This window comes from Cyphomyrmex costatus, unplaced genomic scaffold, assembly GCF_001594065.2.
Source record: "Cyphomyrmex costatus isolate MS0001 unplaced genomic scaffold, Ccosl1.0 scaffold229, whole genome shotgun sequence".
In the NCBI taxonomy this organism is placed as follows: Eukaryota; Metazoa; Arthropoda; class Insecta; order Hymenoptera; family Formicidae; genus Cyphomyrmex; species Cyphomyrmex costatus.
The window spans coordinates 33684-52775 of NW_017276357.1; the positions used below are offsets into that span (position 1 = coordinate 33684).

The 19092-nt window shown below is 33.6% G+C and overlaps 2 protein-coding genes across 5 annotated transcripts in view; one reads left to right on the plus strand and one right to left on the minus strand.

Annotated features, from left to right (window-relative positions):
* Positions 1-777: 777 nt before the first annotated feature.
* On the minus strand, positions 778-14636 carry aln (divergent protein kinase domain 1C). 4 transcript variants are annotated; one of them, XM_018539945.1, is made up of 4 exons: positions 14146-14636; positions 10444-10604; positions 7827-8514; positions 778-1132 (listed from the first exon to the last, which is right to left on the minus strand). In XM_018539945.1, the coding sequence occupies exons 1-4, from the start codon at positions 14293-14295 to the stop codon at positions 902-904; spliced, it is 1230 nt and encodes a 409-aa protein (XP_018395447.1). In that variant the 5' UTR covers positions 14296-14636; the 3' UTR covers positions 778-901. The 4 variants fall into 4 exon arrangements, with proteins under 4 accessions (XP_018395447.1, XP_018395448.1, XP_018395449.1 ...); XM_018539946.1 differs by having other exon boundaries at positions 10444-10599; positions 13862-14225; XM_018539947.1 differs by lacking the exon at positions 14146-14636 and adding an exon at positions 13862-13978.
* The window catches only part of Gbs-76A (Glycogen binding subunit 76A), a 47408-nt gene continuing 42609 nt past the window's right edge, over positions 14294-19092 (plus strand). Inside the window, exon 1 of the mRNA XM_018539903.1 lies at positions 14294-14335. Coding sequence (XP_018395405.1) covers positions 14294-14335 — 42 coding nt within the window. The remainder of the gene's footprint in view (positions 14336-19092) is intronic.

Sequence of the window (19092 nt, forward strand, 5' to 3'; positions counted from 1 at the left end):
GCACAATATTGCAGCAACATTTAGTAAATCGGAAGACGAAATATCATTACGCAAATATAACGTAAATATGAGAAACAAAGATGTGATTTTGTTTTTCTCATATTTGCATCATGATATTTCATTCCCTGATTTACTAAATATTGCTATTTCATCGTCATATGAATATTGTTCTAATGTAAGAAAAATATTACCGCAACATTAGTTTCAACGATATTTCATCATCATATGAATATTGTTCTAATGTTAGAAAAACATTACTGCAACATTAGTTCCAACGATATTTTATCCTTATATCAACATTGTTCTAATGAAATAAAAATATTATCGCAACATTAGTTGTAATGATATTGCAACTCCATATCAACATTACTGAAATCTCTAAATGTACGTCAAAGTTTGTTTACGATAACGTTATATACAACGTTAACAACTACATATTCCAAAATGTTACATGTTGTTAAATATCATTTCAATAACGTTGCTGGAATATTATTTTGCTTACTGGGATGATTCGATTCAAAAATTTTTATATTTTAGTAGTTACGCACCCCCCTAAAATGGACTTTGGTGGCTCGAGATAAGAGACTTGTAGTGTCTTTCAATTTTTGAACATAGTCGGATACACTACTGCGTCTTCTAAAAAGGTTTAAATTTTTGAGTAATAATATATTTACTGTAACATTGAGAATGACCCGATCGGTGTCGAAACGTTTGTTTTTTATGTAATTATTTTTATTTTTGTCTTTAAATTAAACATTCTTTATTACATAACTGGCTCTTAGCTCTTCAATTGTTCTATTTTGTTTTATAGAGTTTTTATCGTTATCATCGAAAAGACAAAACACTTGATTTCATAATTTTAAATAAATTATTTTCTTTATCAAAATGTCATTTCTTGTTTTCATACAAATGCTGAGTATTCTTGTTCCATTTCGTTCAGCATGTTGTAAAGTCGTTTCTGTAGGCTGTCTGGCGCTGTTGCACGTGGTAAATGCAACGTGTCACCGTGTGGATTAGCGCATTGTCTCAATAACACTGCCAATGTGCTAGTAGTATGCTCCGACATAAGTAATCCAGGAATAATTATCGTTCCTGAGAGTGTCCAGCCGAGAAAAATCTTCTCACAGATAATCTACAATCGTACATAACTTTTTGCGACAAAAATTTATAATAAAATTGAAATAATATTAAAATTATTAATAATAATTAAAATTTTATCTATGTTTAGAAAGTTTCGATTAATTGATTCCATTTATACATTGTATGACATGTAACAAGGAGTAATATTATGCGATAAAAGTAATATTTAATACAGTAAAGTAATATTTTATCGAAAACATCATCAAAATATTTGATGTATCGTAATATACCTTTATACGTGTATGAAAAAAAGGTAAATGTGTCGATGAGAGGACCCCCTTCCAATGACTTTGACCTTAACATATGTTGTCAAGGTCATGACCCTGAGTAACCTCCAACAGGTTTTAGCCGTCGCTCGTCCTTCATTAAAAAGTTGTTAACAATCATAGTTTTAAAATAGTAAATGTCTCGATCAGGGAACCTCCCTTCAATGACTTTGACTTTGACATATGTTGTCAAGGTCATGACCTTGAGTAACCCTCAACAGGTGCTCGTCCTTCGATAAAAAGTTATTAAAAATCATAGGTTTAACGTATGTTATACACATGTATGATATTAAGTACCAATCTACACCTTTCTCTTACAATTATAGAAGTCATATATGTAGATACAATAAGTTCCGCCCCCCTGCGGGAGGGCTCCACTACTGTTAAAAATAACCTAACCCAACCCATTTAATGGTGTGAGGTAGCTCTTGCTTCGCGTAGAAAGTCGAAACCCACGTGCAACAGTACAATCATGGAAGTGTTTTCGCATAAAAAGTCATCTGTACTGTTGCACGTGGGTTTCGACTTTCTACGCGAAACGAGAGCTATCTCACACCACTAAATGGATTGGGTTAGGTTATTTTTAACAGTAACAGGGGGGGGGGGTTAAAGTTACTTCGCGTGGAAAGTTTAACGTTACTGAACAGGAAAAGGTATATAATAATACTAAATATCATACATGTATAGCAGAAATAATACGTTTATTTTAAAACTATGATTGTTAATAACTTTTGTAACGAAGGACGAGCGACAGCTAAAACCTGTTGGAGGTTACTCAGGATCATGACCTTGACAACATATATCAAGGTCAAAGTTATTGGGGGGGGGGAGTCTCCTCATCGACACATTTACCGAAAAAAATACTAATTAAATACGATACCCAGTATAACAGAAAAAAATACTTAATAGTATTAAACAATTTAAATAAAGGGCAATGAGCCGATAATATAACAAAACTAAAATTTTAATATTAAAAAATGTAGCTACAATACAACAGACGACGTTTCGACTCCGATCGGGTCATTTTCAATGTTACAATTTCAAAATTACAATTTAGTACAAATATGTTATTAATACAAAATTCGTTATTCTATAAAATTTGACAGTGTATCAGTTCGTATTCTTCGCGCTTTGAATCAATAAGATGAAAATTCGAATGTCAGATAGTATAAAATATGGTATTCTAAAAAATTATTCATGAGCAAATTTAAAAATAAATAGTCGTGAGAAAGAGGAAATAAAAAAAAAGAAAAATTTAATATTAATTATATATAAACATATAGTATACCTTGTCAATATAATAAGAAGAGAGTCTATATATAAGTAAAAATACATTATAAAATTAGATATACGATACAAGTTATATTATAAAATAAGCGAAATTACAGAACTGTCACTATGATCTCAACAAAGCCAGATAATGCAAAGTCAAGAAGGAAAACATATTGATTACAGAGGATGTAGGAAAGAAGGAAAGGATAAATATTAGGAAGGGGAAAGAGAATGTATCATGTTTGAATACATCTCTGGCAATGAATCCGTGTCATTTTGTTTGTTTATTCCATGTTTCTGTTTCTTTATATGCACTATTTCAGAAATCAATATTTTATTGTATCAGGTTCAATGTCTAATATCTCAACTTTTTCCTACTTAAAATTATGATTCATCTCGATACGGTGGTTAGAAATAACCGAAAAAGACTTTGAAATTTTATTAATATCTGAAATGTGTTCATGTACTCTCGTTTTTAATTATTTTTTCGTCTGTTCAACATAACTCGCATCACAGTCATTACAAGATATTTTGTAAACTACATTCTGATTGCAAGTTTGTTCCTTTAAATCTTAAATTTATCTTTACCGTTTTTAACGAAATTTTTTAATGTGTTCGGAATAATGAAAGCTAGTTTTTACAATTAAATGTTTTAACAATAGGTTTAAATTTTTCGGAAATAGTATTGACATAAGAAATAGTAAAAAATTTTTTAATGTTAGTATTACAATATTATTATTGGAAATACTATTGATATGGAAGTTAATTCTGTTATGGATAGTAGAAAAAATGAAAGGATATCCATTACTTAAAAAAATAATAGTTAATGGCATCAATTAGATTGTTTTGTTGGAACATCGGATGGCACAGACGAAAGATTTTATCTACAACTCCATAAATTACACTTCTTTTATGACAAAGTGGATGGTTGAAGTAAAAATTAAGAAATCTGCCGGAAAAGGTTGCTTTACGATATCCGTCGAAGATGAGACTATACTCGTTTGTAATTAATATACATAGTATCCAGAAAACTTATTTTGCCATCATTGCCAACCTCAATAATAAACTGTAATCTATTATGTAACGAATTAAAAATATTCAAGATATCATTGATGCTTTCAGATGGGGCAGCCGGAATAATGTCATCAACATAACGATAGTAAAATGACAAATGAACCGGTAATTTTTGTAACGCAATTTTTTCAAAATCTTGCATAACTATATCAGCGACAACTGGTAATAAAGGTGATCCCATAGGTGTCCCAAAAATTAGTTTATAAATTATATTATTATATGAGAAAAAAGTGGAATTTAAAACCATTTTAAAAGTAATCAAAAATTCTTCTAATGGAATTTTTATATTCTTGGATATGAATCCCATCTCCTAACAACACTATCAGAGGCCATATCTATAGATATGTTAGTGAATAAAGAGATCAACAAAGAATTTGGTTTAAGTCTGACATCTTTTAATTTATTGATTAAATCGAAACTGTTTTTAATGAAACTTAGAGCTTCAGGTATGGAATTAATAATAATATTACTCCCCCACCGCCAACCCCCACCACCCCTCTCTTTCGCCGTGTTTCACATTCTTTCGTTATTACAACTTTTTAACATCCTCTCTCACCTGTCACTCGTACCTCCACCCTCCACCATCTTCGACTCACCGGACCTCCTCCCCGCCCCTCTCTTTCGTATAATATTTTTATTTGTTATTATATAAAGAGAGGGGTGATGGAGTGGGTGGGGGGAGAGGAGGGGCGGGGGAGGAGGTTCGATGGGTCGAAGATGGTGGAGGTACGAGTGACAGGTGAGAGAGGATGTTAAAAAGTTGTAATAACGAAAGAGTGTGAAATACGGCGAAAGGGTGAGGGTGGGTGGTGTGGGGGAGGGGGAGGAGAGGTCCGGTGGGTTGAAGATAGTGGGGGTGTGAGTGAAAGGTGAGAAGGGATATTGAAAAGTTTTAGTACGGCCTTGAATGCGAATAGAGAAGTAGAAGAAGAAGAAGCAGAAGGAGACGTTTTTTAATTTTTCATTAAAGTCATCACTTTTCGACCGCTTGTATCTCCAGAACGGCTTGACCGATGAAACATTTTTTTTGCTCAAATTACTCGTTGCGATGCCGCCTTTCAGGACATATAATGATTCGATTCAAAAATTTTTATATTTTAGTAGTTACGCACCCCCCTAAAATGGACTTTGGTGGCTCGAGATAAGAGACTTGTAGTGTCTTTCAGTTTTTGAACATGGCCGGAGACACTACCACGTCTTCTAAAGTAAAAATAATAAAGTGGGCTATTTATAGATGAAACAATTATCCTGAAAGGATAATTTTGTTTATGAATTTTAGTTAAACCATATGCTCTCGGAACAATACCATTGGTAGTAAAGTAGTTTTCTATAAGTTGAATCATCAATAAACCCCTTGCCTTTCCACCTAAGTAAGCTACGCAAGTCATCGGTAAGATTTTTTATTGGATCTTTTTTTATAATCTCGTATGTGTTACCATCTGAAAGTATCAATTCCATCTTGTTTAACACATCACTCAATAAGTCCTAGGCCTGACATAATAGATGGCGCACTAATAACAAATCCATTAAAGTCACTAAATTTATAAAGTACCGCAATCATTCCGCCATTTTGGCTCCAACATCCATGCATATGCATATGAGTATGAATGTGTGCACACAGACAGTGCACCGACATTGGTACTTGTTTATTACACTTAACAGAGACTTAATATGTAGATACATTATGAAAGTGAGCACTATTTACACTTTTCGACGCCATTTTGGCTCCAAATCCTTATACATTGGTCTAATGGATTGCGGTACTTTATTAATCTAGTGACTTTAAAATCCATATGATTTTTAGAAAGTACTAAACCTTTAAACATACGTGTCAAAATTTTAGCTCAATCGGACCTTTACTTTACAAGTTACAGTGGTTTAAGTGACGCTACTTTTGTCGAATTTAGGCGATCAGAGCGTTCAGCATCATTTGTGTTCTTACAACCGCGTTTAAAGTCAGCATACCACCTCTTAACTGTTGTTTCCGACGGAGCAGAGTCCGAATAACACTTATCAAGCCATTGCTTTGCTTGAACTGTATTTTTTCCCATCAGGAAGCAATGCTTTATCAACACACGAAATTCAGATTTTTCCATTGTTTTGAAAAATGCAAAAGTAGCGTCACTTAAACCACTATAACTTGTAAAGTAAAGGTCCGACTGAGCTAAAATTTTGACACGTATGTTTGAAGGTTTAGTACTTTCTAAAAATCATATGGATTTGTTATTAGTGCGCCATCTATTATGTCAGGCCTAGGACTTATTGAGTGATGTGTTATGTCAGATTTATTCTGAGCAACAGTGACATTAGGCTGGGTCTACAACCTCGCTTTAAGAGACCCTAAGCCATAAAGTCGTAAGAAATTGACCAATCATAGAGAATTATTTTTTCCGCATTCAACTATTATTGGTCAATTTCTTACAACTTTACGGCTTACGACCTCTTAAAGCCAGGTTGTGGACCCAGCCTTACTCTTGTCGGCCTTAGAAATCATTTCATATTTCAGGGTGGTCTTTAACGAATTTATTAGTTAACTTTATCCTATTATATAATAATCTATCAATTGAATTATTCTTAGGAAATTCGTTTTTGAATTGTTTCAAAATCTGAATACTATTGTTTCTAACTATTCTAATTATATATAAATTGACTATGTTATTCGGGCGACCATTAATATAATTTTCAATGCTTTCGATAAACTCGATTAATGTATATTCAATGTTGTTTTTATTAATCGGAAGGCCAAAACCTTCACCTAACTGTAGCAAATACTGTACCTCCAAAGGAATGTCAATATCAGATTGTAAAACTATTTATCGTTTTGAGAATTTATAAAGGAGTTGCTTCACCAAAATTTTCGGCAGAAATATGAATGATTTCTGTTGTGTGTGAAGGAATATCATTTTTAGCTTTAATTATATTAGTTTTCAATTCGTTATTTACAGTGCAAACCTATGTCATACGAGTAGGTTTAATTTTTAGTCTTCTAATCTTTGAGTCTTTTATCTTTAGCCAGTAAATCTTCTTGTCAATATTTTCTGTTTGTAGAAAAAAAATGACAATCACTGATATAATCTAAATATTTAAAAAATTCATATACTACGGCGGCTGGCAATAAATCATGAATTTTCGAAGAAAATTCAAAAATATTCGTTCTAGTGAAATGCAAAGATCGATATGATCTTTTAATTCTAACTGTAAAATCGCTTTTACATGGTTTGATTTTATTCTTTCGATTCTTCTATAAGAACTCTTATTATATAAAAACAGATTATTATTGTTGATGTATGTACACTTTAGGTGTGTAGTGAGACTAAATTATATCTAATATAAGCATTTAGAAACCTAATACGTATTCTTACGTTGACGTTAAATTTAATAAAATTACAGAAATCTTTCAAAAATCGACAAGTCTCAATACCAAAAATATTACGAATATAGGAAAATATGAAATTATAATAAAATGGAAAAATGTTTTTCTTCTTGACTTTGCGTTATCTGGCTTTGTTGAGATCATAGTGACAGTTCTGTAATTTCGTTTATTTTATAATATAACTTGTATCATATTGCTAATTTTATAATGTATTTTTATAATGTATTTTTACTTATATAGACTCTCTTTTTATTATATTGATAAGGTATACTATATGTTTATATAATATTATTATTTTCCTTTTTTTTTCTTTTTATTTTCTCTTTCTCATGACTAATTATTTTTAAATTTGCTCATGAATAATTTTTTAGAATATCATATTTTATACTATCTGACATTCGAATATTCATCTTATTGACTCAAAGCGCGAAGAATACGAACTGATACACTGTCAAATTTTATAGAATAACGAATTTTGTATTAATAATATATTTGTATTAAATTGTAATTTTGAAATTGTAACATTGAAAATGACCCGATCGGAGTAGAAACGTCGTCTGTTGTATTGTAACATAGCTACATATTTTAATATTGAAGTTTTAGTTTCGTTATATTATCGACTCTTTGTCCTTTATTATTTTAATTGTTTTATATTTATGGAGCCTTACATTATCTATTGTTTTTAATAGTATTAGTTTTACCTGTAAATTATTATTAAGGACCGGAGATTGGCAGCGTTTCTCCTTTGAACAGATAGACCGGCAATCAAAATAATCACAATCCTCATGCTTTTCGCAACTCTTACCATCACTGATAATGCGATCAATAATAGTCTTAGGGAAGACTGCGTCCAGATCTAAGAATTTTAGTTTTTGCCCGCCTAGGGGTAAACCGAAATGATTAATTTTCACATCACAGAGATAAAGTGGCTCGGGAAAGTTCGTCTCCAATTCCTCGAGTAGATTAAGGATCATTACAGCGAGTTTTAACCTTTTGGCCCACTCTGGTTTCGAATCGGACAACGCTAGTACCGTCGTCGGTGTTTCGATCGGTCGGACGTATTCAACCGCGTAGAACGTGCCGCACGTGCCGATCGGTTGCGGAAACACATCCCTGTCTTCGTACAAAATCGCCATTAAATATTCATTCTCTTGCAGCAACGGCCAAAGATTCTCCATCTCCAACTGACGTCTCGTAGCGTCGGTCTCGACTCGATGGGTGCGCAATCGGGCGAGTCTTTGTAACTGATGTTGCGTGAGAGTCACGTTAAGTTTATTGATAGCTAAATCTTTGATCATGATGATAAAATCCTCCTCAGATGGGAAGTGTCGCAATCCGGTCGCATCAATCCAATAGAGCGACTCGAATTGTTCCGAGGGTATTTTAGTCCTAAGTTATAAGGTAAGATTAATTCATATGAAAGAGAATTAACATTTTCTTATTTAATATTTAAAAATAAAACATACTATATATATGTATATATGTATGTACATATAGGGTACCCAATGACTATTATCACCTGAAATATCCTCTAATCTATAAGGTGTAGAGAAAATTTTATATGTATATAATATATAACTAAAATTACACAATGTAAAGGGGGCTATCATATATGTATATCATAATAATTTCTGTCCAGATGGAGTCGTTTCGAAAATTTCAAGGACAACTTTGTTTGAAATGGAATTATATGAATTTTTTTACACAATAGTATGATTTCTCTAATTATTCTGCATAAAAGAGTATTAAGATCATGGTACCGAAAAATATACCAATAATTTACGAGATATCAAGTTTAAAATTACTTTACACCTGGATTTGACATTCTTCATAAATGAAGATCAACTTGTCTAATAAATTACGCTATTGTCCTTTTATTTATAACGTTGCTTTTAGCTTCTTCTTCTTTATGTGCCTTATCCGGTCCCCCGGACGTTGGCGATCACTTTGGCCATGATTTCCTCGCCATAGTAATATCCTGGGAATGAAATAAACCAAAGAGTGGTTTTCCGTTGTCTTCTTCAGTATACTTTCATATAGAGGACCTACAATTTAATGCCGGATCCGAACGGTGCTGATGATTATAGATTTCTTAAATTCACCAGTTCTAGATGGAGCAATTTTTCGGCTCCTTACACGTAAAAAATAACGTGTGGACGCAGATGGGATTGAACTCGGATTTACAGATCGCGAGTCAATCGCATTGAGCGCTCAGCCACTCGACGTCCAGTTTATTTATAATAACGTTGTTTTTAGCCAAACTTTTCATTTATTATTGATAAGTAATAAAATTATTGGTCCTTATTTTATCAACGGACATCTAAATGGCAATAGGTACACTAATTCTCTTAAGCATGTAGAAGACTTGCCTGAATTACACGACGAATAATGTGGTATCAAAACGATGGATGCCTAATTTATTTTTCATTGATTACGAGAAATAAACTCGATGAAAAATTTCCAAATCGCTGGATTGGACGCGGGGGTCCTATAACATGGCCAGCTCGTTCACCAGACTTGACACCATTAAATTATTTTTTATGGAGAATTCTAAAGGACATGGTGTATAAAGAACAACCAATTACATCTCACGACATACAACAACGGATTATTGCAGCTTATACGTCAATATCTCCCAACATTATTAGAACAGCAAGCCAATTAATAATCAGAAGAATATAATGTTGTATTGATAGTAGTGGCCATTATTTTGAATACCTTTAAGTTTAATTAAATTATTAAATATTATTGTATTTAATATTTAATATTAAATATGAAATGTTATTATAATAATTAACAGAATATTTGTTTTCATTGAAGCACGATACATTCGTTTTATTGACGTAAAAAGTTATGTCAGAATAAGGTATAAAATATCTCGTATACACTATTGATTCTTTTCTATACCATGATCTTAATACTTTTTTATGCAGAATAATTAGAGGAATCATATTATGTAAAAAAATTCATACAATTCCATTTAAATAAACGAAGTTGGTCTTGAAATCTCCGAAGCGCCTCCATCTGGACAAAAATTATTATCACCATATGATAGATTCCTTTACATATGATAGATTCCTTTACATCGTGTAATTTTGTATATAAATTTTTCTCTATACTTTATAGATTAGAAGATATTTCAAATGGTAATAATTATTATTATAATACATCCTCTGTGTGTGTGTGGTGTGCGCGCGCGCGTGCGTGCATGCGTACGTGGGTGTGTATGTGTGTGTAATAAAGTACCGAAAAGAAAAATTAGAAGAGCGCGCAACGTATACTTTTGGTCCTCTCGCATAGTGTGAAAAGAAGGAATACCTCGAAGCCTTGAATATAAGTCGTGTCGTTTCCCAATGCGCGGAGAAAACAGCTTCTTTGCCGGCATGCAGCGTCTCGCATGCTAGCGAATTTATCCCTTTGTCTGTGCATAATGGTTCACAGAGAATTCCCATTGCTGTACCGTCTCGGTGCTGGCTGCACTGAAATGGAAATTATGTATGATCGAATACTATATGAATAAGTGAATAAGCAGATAAGCGAAACATTCGTAATTTCGGAATCGAAACAGTGGCTCTCGTATTCTGTGAAAACAAAAAAAAATAGAAAATGCACGCAAATAACGTGAAACAAATTGCGTAATATGTAGATACGCATAAAAATTTCTTATTACAGCTATTTACAATTAATTAAACAGTAATGATAATTGTTAATAAATAATCGCATTTTCTAAAACTAAATCATTATAACCATGATTCAGTGCAATTCTATTTGTATATATATTTATTATACATATTACTATTTATTAAAAATTTTATTTAAAATAAAATTAAATCTTTTGAAAAAAGCGCAAAGGGGAAAAAGATTCTGGACAAGAAAATTATTTAAATTACTCTATTTCGAAGTAATTTTATCTGAATAAATTAAGGAATTTTTGCGTTATTTCGTTTTGAATATTAGTAAATATTAGTCTAATAACAAAACTGGACGAACATTTTAACACCTGTTTCAGTGAACAGTTTCTTTCCATCACGCACTGTTCGAGTCACGGGAACCAATAGCAATGAAAGATCGTGGCTCTGTTTCACGCGTGGGCGTTATATTCGTATAAACTATGTGTTATATGTATGCATGTATGTGTGCAACATCGTAATGTTGCACGAGCTCGTTCGTGTGATATTTTTAGTTCAATCAGCTACGATGAGGGAACAGTCTCGAGAGGGGACGATGTGACGTGACTTCGCGGCTCCCGTATAGACTTTCATACATATGTGCCTGTATTGTACATTCTGCGTATCCGAAATGGCATTTATCAAACGCTCTCAAGACTGAAGAAAAGTCTTATCGTGCGTGCGTGCGTGCGTGCGTGCGTGTGTATGTACAAAAATGTCACGATAGTATGTGTGTACACACATATACTATCGTGACATTTTTTGTTAAAAAGTATGTAAAAAATATAACAGATAGATAAGTGATTTGTTTAGAATAGGTAATAGTAAAAGTCAAGCCAACATGCTAACATCACTGCATTTACCTCTATTTGTTCTTTCTACTAAAGATAATAATTTTTGCCATACAATGGAGAGATATTTTTAATTGTTACATTAAAATTATATACGTTATGATCTATCTCTTTTAGTTTAATTTTAATTTAGAATATTCATTTCCCTATATGAAAATATACGTATGCGATTTTTCTATTTATATTCATTAGACGATTAAGTAGGTAATGAGTATACTATTCGTTCTTTGAACATCTTTAATCGTCCAGTAGGTAAAATAAAAATCCGCACATATCTCTCTCTCTCTCTCTCTCTCTCTCTCTCTCTCTCTCTCTCTCTTATTTTACAAGTACAATCAAAATATGTTTTAAAAAACTACAGAAACTTTTAGAATGCGATTTGATAACACTTCAATTTTTTGAAAAATTTTTAATTAAATGCGCGTGTATATACATATACAGTAAAGCTTGAAAAAAATATCAAATGTTATATGTTATCGCTTTTGTTTCACGACGGTCTTGCGTGTGTCGGTCAAGTATTACATAAGCGATTTTTCTCTTAATTCTATGCTACGACTATATTGTTAGAATGTAATGACCGCAGTGACATGTAGGATTTAAATCATATAAGACTTCATCCACTTTAGGCCTGATTGAGGCTATATCATATTTGAGGAATACGCTATCAATACCATTGTGTCATTTTATCTTGGGATGTAAACTAGGAATAGAATGACAAAATAGCGTTGATAGCACATTTCTCGAACACAGCCAAAATTTTAATCTATAGTTTAAAATCTTAAATTTCTCTCTTTTTCTACAATTGTGCTCAAATACTAAAGGATATTTTAGAAACATTATGAATTATAAAGAAATCTAAAATTATAACAATTTTAATAAAATCTTGACGTAAAACTGGCCTACTTTACATCCAACGACCTGACCTATACCCTGATCTTTACCTCACCTAAAAGAGGTCTCAAACGGAGCGTTTACCCCATATAGACCTATATTTTTGGGCCTAATGCAGATCGCATTTAGTCTCACGTAAGTGCCATCTATTAAACAAAATAAAGGTGTTCTTAGTACATTTTACGCCTTTAGACCGTCTGCCTGTGTTTACATGCGTTAAAGCTAGTTAGGTCGTGCGGCCTAAGAGAGGTCAAGAATCTTGGAAAAGATCCCTCGATGATAAGCGATGTTACAGCTATTTACACCGTCGCGACCTGTCGTGTTTAGATTAGATTTAGAGTATAGGTGGCGGCCTAAACGTAGCGTATAAACTAGGCCAACTATTGATATATTTTGTAAAGAAAAATTATTTAATATTTTGGCAAAAATTTACAAGTCAATGTAATCATTTTATCTCTTTCTATATAAATTTCAATATATGTGACCTTTAATATACATAACTTTTTGAAATCATTAGTAATTGTAGTAAATGTTCTCACGATTTAAAATAAAAAAAATTAATCTTATTTATACACTTATAATTAAAATTACAGCTGAATTAAAATTTTAATAACTTTTATTTTGCAATGGACATTATTGGATATATAATTGGAATCAAAAGAAATACATTATTAAGCATTTAGAAATATTTAAGGATTTCTTATTCAAGTATGGATCGATCTTGACAAAATTAGGAATTTTTATGGAGATCGTTGTCTTTATGGGTTATTAAGACGCAGCCTTGCCAGAATTGTCAAATTGTCACTGCAATTTGGGTTTATAAGAGCAAACTCTCGTAAACAAATTTCTAAATGTTTATCGACAAGTTATTCAGTTAAAATGACCGAGACACTACCGTGTCTTCAGATATATACATATATGTGTGTGAAAGTCGATCGTAAGTAAATTTTTTCCGGATAAGCTATCTCTTAGTCAATTTTCAAGCTGAACTTTTCAGTTTCGGGCCAAGTACACTTGACTTTCTCTTTCCGTAATGATAAGTTTATCAGTGAATCATGTAAAGTTTACAATTTTTATCATAGCAGTCCATATTTTATCAATGACCTTTGTAAACGCAAATTACATTTTAATTGATCTTTGTACATACTGAACTTGTACTTTTGTTTACCGGCTGTTCATATTTGAATTTCTCTCGCGGATAAGCAATTTAACGGAAAATCCGCGATTGTTGCACTTTTCATTTGAAGTGATGTAGAGAAAATCCGCGAACGTAATAAATAAGTATTTATTACCTCGCTTTAAATATCATATGCAAATAACACGTACAAATTTACTGCGGATCGGGGTGATCGGCATGCTTGCTCCGTTCTGGAGGCTGTGGCAGAGTACGCGTGCGTCCGCTTTGGTCCGTTTTGTTCTTTCATCCCCTTTCGCCAACTATGGCGGTGCGGGCGGTGAGGGTGGAGCAGGATTCATTCTCGCACACCTTCACGTATTCACCCCATGCTAACTTTTTCCTCGCCTCGCGTAATCGGTATCATTGGTATCGCGTTCGAAGATGCGATATCGCGCATGCTGTTCCGATCGGAGTAACACCCAGTGAAACTCACCACGGTAGACACGTGACGCCAGGCTTCGAGATTCGTGCACATTATGCCCCAATGTAGAAGCAGGTAAACGATGAGGAACAGGCTGGATGTCAGGAGGACCGTTACGATCTTGTAGTGGTATAAGAAACCGGGCAACCGACGGATGTTCATGTTTGCGCTGCTGATCGTCAAATTCCTGACGGTGATCAAGGTGAGCGCGAACTTGCGCGTTTTCTTTTCTTTATATTTCTTTTGTATCTTATTTTCTTATTTTTTTCCCTCTTCTTTTTTAATCTCATTGATTATGACCCGGCTTCGTGGTTCTCTCATCGTCTTTCGCGATGACACCGTGTTTCGCGTCAACATTCCGTCTCGTATTCGTTTGCTGCCGCTCGCACTACCGCTGCTGCTGCCGCCGTTGCCGCTAAGTACGACCCTCGGGTCGCGTCGATGACGAACGTTTGCGGCAATGCGGCATTATCTGCAGCACAGTATGAGAACGAGGAAGACGAGCGTCGCGACGCTGCGCCTCTCGTGGCGAATCTTGCGATTCTGCCAGGAACGTACGCCAGTCGATGATCACCCCGTTAGAGTTGCGGTCAGAGTCACATTAGCATAATTTTTAATTTGACCGTACGCGATACGCATACAGCGTAACGTTCTTCGCACAGCTTGTTAAAGTACGTTACTTGTTCAAGTGTCGTAAATACGTGTCAAGATTGTCCATGTTTCAACGTTCCATCGAATCTCGATCTCTTTTTTTTCAATCGTAGAATAATTTAAATCGACGTAAGCAGTATTCAACAATAGGTTTTCTACAATCTGGACTGAATTGCATAGCACTTTATTTTCTGCTACATATCAAATACAATATATATCTGCTTCATTTTAAGTACAAATATATTTTAAATACGAGTGTATATTAGTTAAATTAGTTTATACATATGGTCTATTTTTTGTGTTTTTACACTAGACTGCGCTAGAACTCTGTTTCTCGCTTTCAACAAATATCAAACATATATCTATCTCATCATAAGTTCCAAAAGAGTGTATACTAGTTTAGCCACCGAAAACAGCCTATAGTTTATAATTTTAAGCCAGCGTCATGGATTAGAATCTTTCCATCGGATTGGCTACAGTGCTTACAGTGCTGACAGTGCCACTATCGCAGCCAATACGGCAAGATTCTAATCCAGCAATCCAGCAGGAAAACAAGCATTGTGTGCCGCTGGCTTTAGTATTGAACTAGTTCAACTACAAAGAACAGATCTACAATGACTAATTTTGTTTGTTATTACCGTTGATTATATGTTGACTTTGCGAAGGCAACTCTCCGGTGTACATCTAGATTTGCACGAATTGATTTCAAGTGCTTAATTGACGTATATACTTACTTAGAAGTATAATTTGTTTCGTATGCACATTTTTTTTTCCAAGTTCTGTGCATATATGACATATATCGAATGTAGGTATGCATAATGTTAATTAAGAAAAATAATTTTTTATTAAGAAAAAATTATAAGGAAATAATTATTTTAAATAATTTTATGAATTCGAATTAACAATAAATATAAGTTTTAAATTGAAAATAGTCTTATTATAATACACACACACACACGCGCGCGCGCGCCCGCGCAGAGAGAGAGGAGGGAGAGGGGAAACTATTGATACTGCAAGATTTATTATCTTATTTAAAAAAATAAATTTCTACTAAGGGGAATGATTTGTGTTTTATTACATTCTATTTAATTGTAAAGCATTTTTTTCTTTATTTTATTATTACAAACGGTATATCTGTGAAAGATTAATATATAAAATATTAATTGATGCTGCATATGTATATTATGGCAAAATCTATTTTCCAAGAATTTCTTCTCTCTTTTTTTTGGAATTTTGATTAACGTAATGGATATGTATACCAAGTTTCGAAGAATTTCGAAATTTTATCTTCTTGCGTATTTTAACGATAATAAAATGACAACGTTTTCATCGGCGTCGCATTGTGTCATATCCGAACAGTTTCTAAATCGCGCAAGCTACCAAATACGTGAACAAGCAAGAGGGAAAGAGAGAGAGATAGAGACGCACCTGCGTGCCGCGACGCGCAGCTGCGACCTTCGACGCCCTTGTATCGCCGCCGGCAGCCGTTCCGGCGCGAGAGAATATCGTCGTCATTTTTACATGAGACGTCGCACGTCCACGTAAAGGTCCACTATCGAGCTTCGTGTCATCGTTGTTGATCTCCCTTTAAAAATCCAGTTTTTACAAAATTGAAAACCGGAAGCGCGAAAGTGTTCCGCTTAGCGGACGTGCGAGCGTGAGTGCATTTCGCTTCGTGCGGCGTCTATCTAAAAAAAAAAAGAACATTAAAAGTGGAAGGATCATCTTCCGAGAAGTTGGTGAGTTCAGTGCGCGTATGATTGCGTTTAAAAAAAGAATAACATTTAAACATTGCTTTTAGAAAAAAGAATGGTATTTAATCATGTAAGAAAAATGTGAAATGTTTTACAGAAGATATTATATCATATATACCTAATAATACTTCATCTTCTGATGTAATCCTATTTGAAGATTCTACTATAATATTCCCAATAAACGTCTTTAATTTTGGTTAATTGATTTATTTTTCAATTGTATCGATATAATAAATATCGATTCAAAATTTTAAAAAGGGTTTGTTTAACAATTTTTTTAATAAATTAAGATAAATTAAATTTTTTAAAATTTTTTAATATTTTAATTAAATTTTCTTAGACTTTTAATTTTTTAAAAATGATTCTGGTAATTTTATTTATATTTAAAGAGTTAAATAAATAAAACTGACTTTTTTCCTCGTCTCCCCTTTTGTTTATAGTAATCTCTCGAGGGTGAATATAATGTATAAAGTTTATGTAGATCAACGTGACAATATGATTAGCTTTGTGCGCGTGCGCGCGCGCGTGTGTGTGTGTAGAGAGAGTTTGCTCCTTAAGCGCTCATTCTGACGATTTGCTTGATTATATCGGCTTCACTCATTTAACATAGTCGCGTTGTAATGCCAATGCACCAATTTTGACATTAATAATATAACGTCGGATGACAATAACAGAAAAAATATTGAAAAGATTTAAATCGCTTTTATATGTCAGGGAATAAAAATAAAATAGGTATTTTAAAGAAATTATACGAAAATTAATTTAATTTATAGAAAGGATTAAAAGTTAGCTTTTTTTTGGATTTGTGATTATTGTACAACATTAATAAAGATTGAAAAGGAATTACCTCAGGCTAAAAGGGAAAAGCATGAGTATTTTTTTTTAATTAAGAATAAACGATACTCGACGCAGAAATTCATCGATTAGACAAGTTATCGTAAAGGCTTGACAAACCGTTCATCATTCACAAATTCCATTCTCAGTAAGATGAGCTCTCTCTCTCTCTCTCTCTCTCTCTCTCTCTCTCTCTCTCTCTCTCTCTCTCTCTCTCTCTCTCTCTCTCTCTCTCTCTCTCTCTCTCTCTCTCTCTCTCTCTCTCTCTCTCTCTCTCTCTCTCTCTCTCTCTCTCTCTCTCTCTCTCTCTCTCTCTCTCTCTCTCTCTCTCTCTCTCTCTCTCTCTCTCTCTCTCTCTCTCTCTCTCTCTCTCTCTCTCTCTCTCTCTCTCTCTCTCTCTCTCTCTCTCTCTCTCTCTCTCTCTCTCTCTCTCTCTCCCTCCCCCCCTCCCCCCCTCTCCCTCTCTCTCTCTCTCTCTCTCTTATTCTTTTTTTACAGCGCAAAAAATATTTGACAGTGCTACTATAAGAGCTTTAACGTGTATGTACCTATATCTTATAGCAGATTGCAATTACTTTCACATCAGTTTCTATCATCGGGCGAAAATAAATACGTTACTGCTTTACGAGCAGGTTGAAGCGATTTGTGGTTGTTCTTGTTGATCCATCTCGCGCAAACGAAAATATCATGCAGAGTCCATTTGTAATGAAATTGTAAATTGATTGATTCAAATGTCGCAAAAAATGTATTCCGCAATATAAACTTTGATTCCGTGATGTGTAAATTTGAATTAAAGTCTTAAATTAAAAGGTTTAAATTTTTTTGTATAATGAAAATATTTAAATGTAATTAATTGTATTGATAAGATGTTAACTTTTTGAATGAATGCAATCTACGAGCTAAGTATTATTTAAGATTGTTACAAGAATGCTTCTCCATTTAATTTCGGCATACAAAAAAGAACAAGTTTAGTCTTTGATCTCCAAGTCGTTGAAGTAGGTTAGCCTTTGATTTTTCTCCTCTTTATCTCCTTTTTCTTTTTTTTTTACCTGCATGTATGTTCACATTTCATGTTGTGTTATAGGCCAGTCATTTTAGACATTTAGGTAATAAGTGATGCGACACGCAAATTTTTTTTTTCTATGTGTGGGGGGGGTTTAAGAAAAGCTTATTTCTGAGTTGTCGTAGTCGGGGGCCCGGAGGAAAATTAGGGGGGCAGGGGGGAAGGAAAAAATCGTTTCTTCGCTATAACTCTGCGAATGTAGGTCGAAATTGAACGTTTAACCCCTCATTTTGTAGCTTTTTTCAAGCCCTACAATTTTCTCTTAAATAACCCCCCACCTAAAGTCTATATTTTTCGAGTTTTAGCCGTTTTAAGAGGAAGAAAAGTAAAATTTTTACGATATTTTGCATTTATCTCGTTGATGCGTGAACGTCATCGTGTATATGTTCATGTCGCTGTCAAATTCACGACGCTACCACTAGCTGTATCTCGAGTTTTCACATCTTCAAACTTTAGATTAAAATTACTCAGAATTTAAAAGCCCAGTCAAAAATCTAAAAACACTTTTATTACATAATGTCATCGGTATCCTTCGATTGCGACCAGTCCGAATAAAATTGGTGCAGCCGATACCGAGATCTAGAGACCGAGTCCCGATAACTATTTTAGAAATAGAATCTGCATTTATTTTTAGAGGATTTAAATTTCCTACATTAT

Bases quoted from the DNA above. Each gene is read 5' to 3' on its own strand.
- aln (XM_018539945.1), bottom strand. From the start codon at position 14,295: ATGAACATCCGTCGGTTGCCCGGTTTCTTATACCACTACAAGATCGTA. The intron at 8,515-10,443 runs GTATTCCTTCTT...CTTATAACTTAG, and splicing joins CTTATATTCAAGGCTTCGAG to GACTAAAATACCCTCGGAAC. The intron at 1,133-7,826 runs GTAAAACTAATA...GTACGATTGTAG, and splicing joins TCCTTAATAATAATTTACAG to ATTATCTGTGAGAAGATTTT.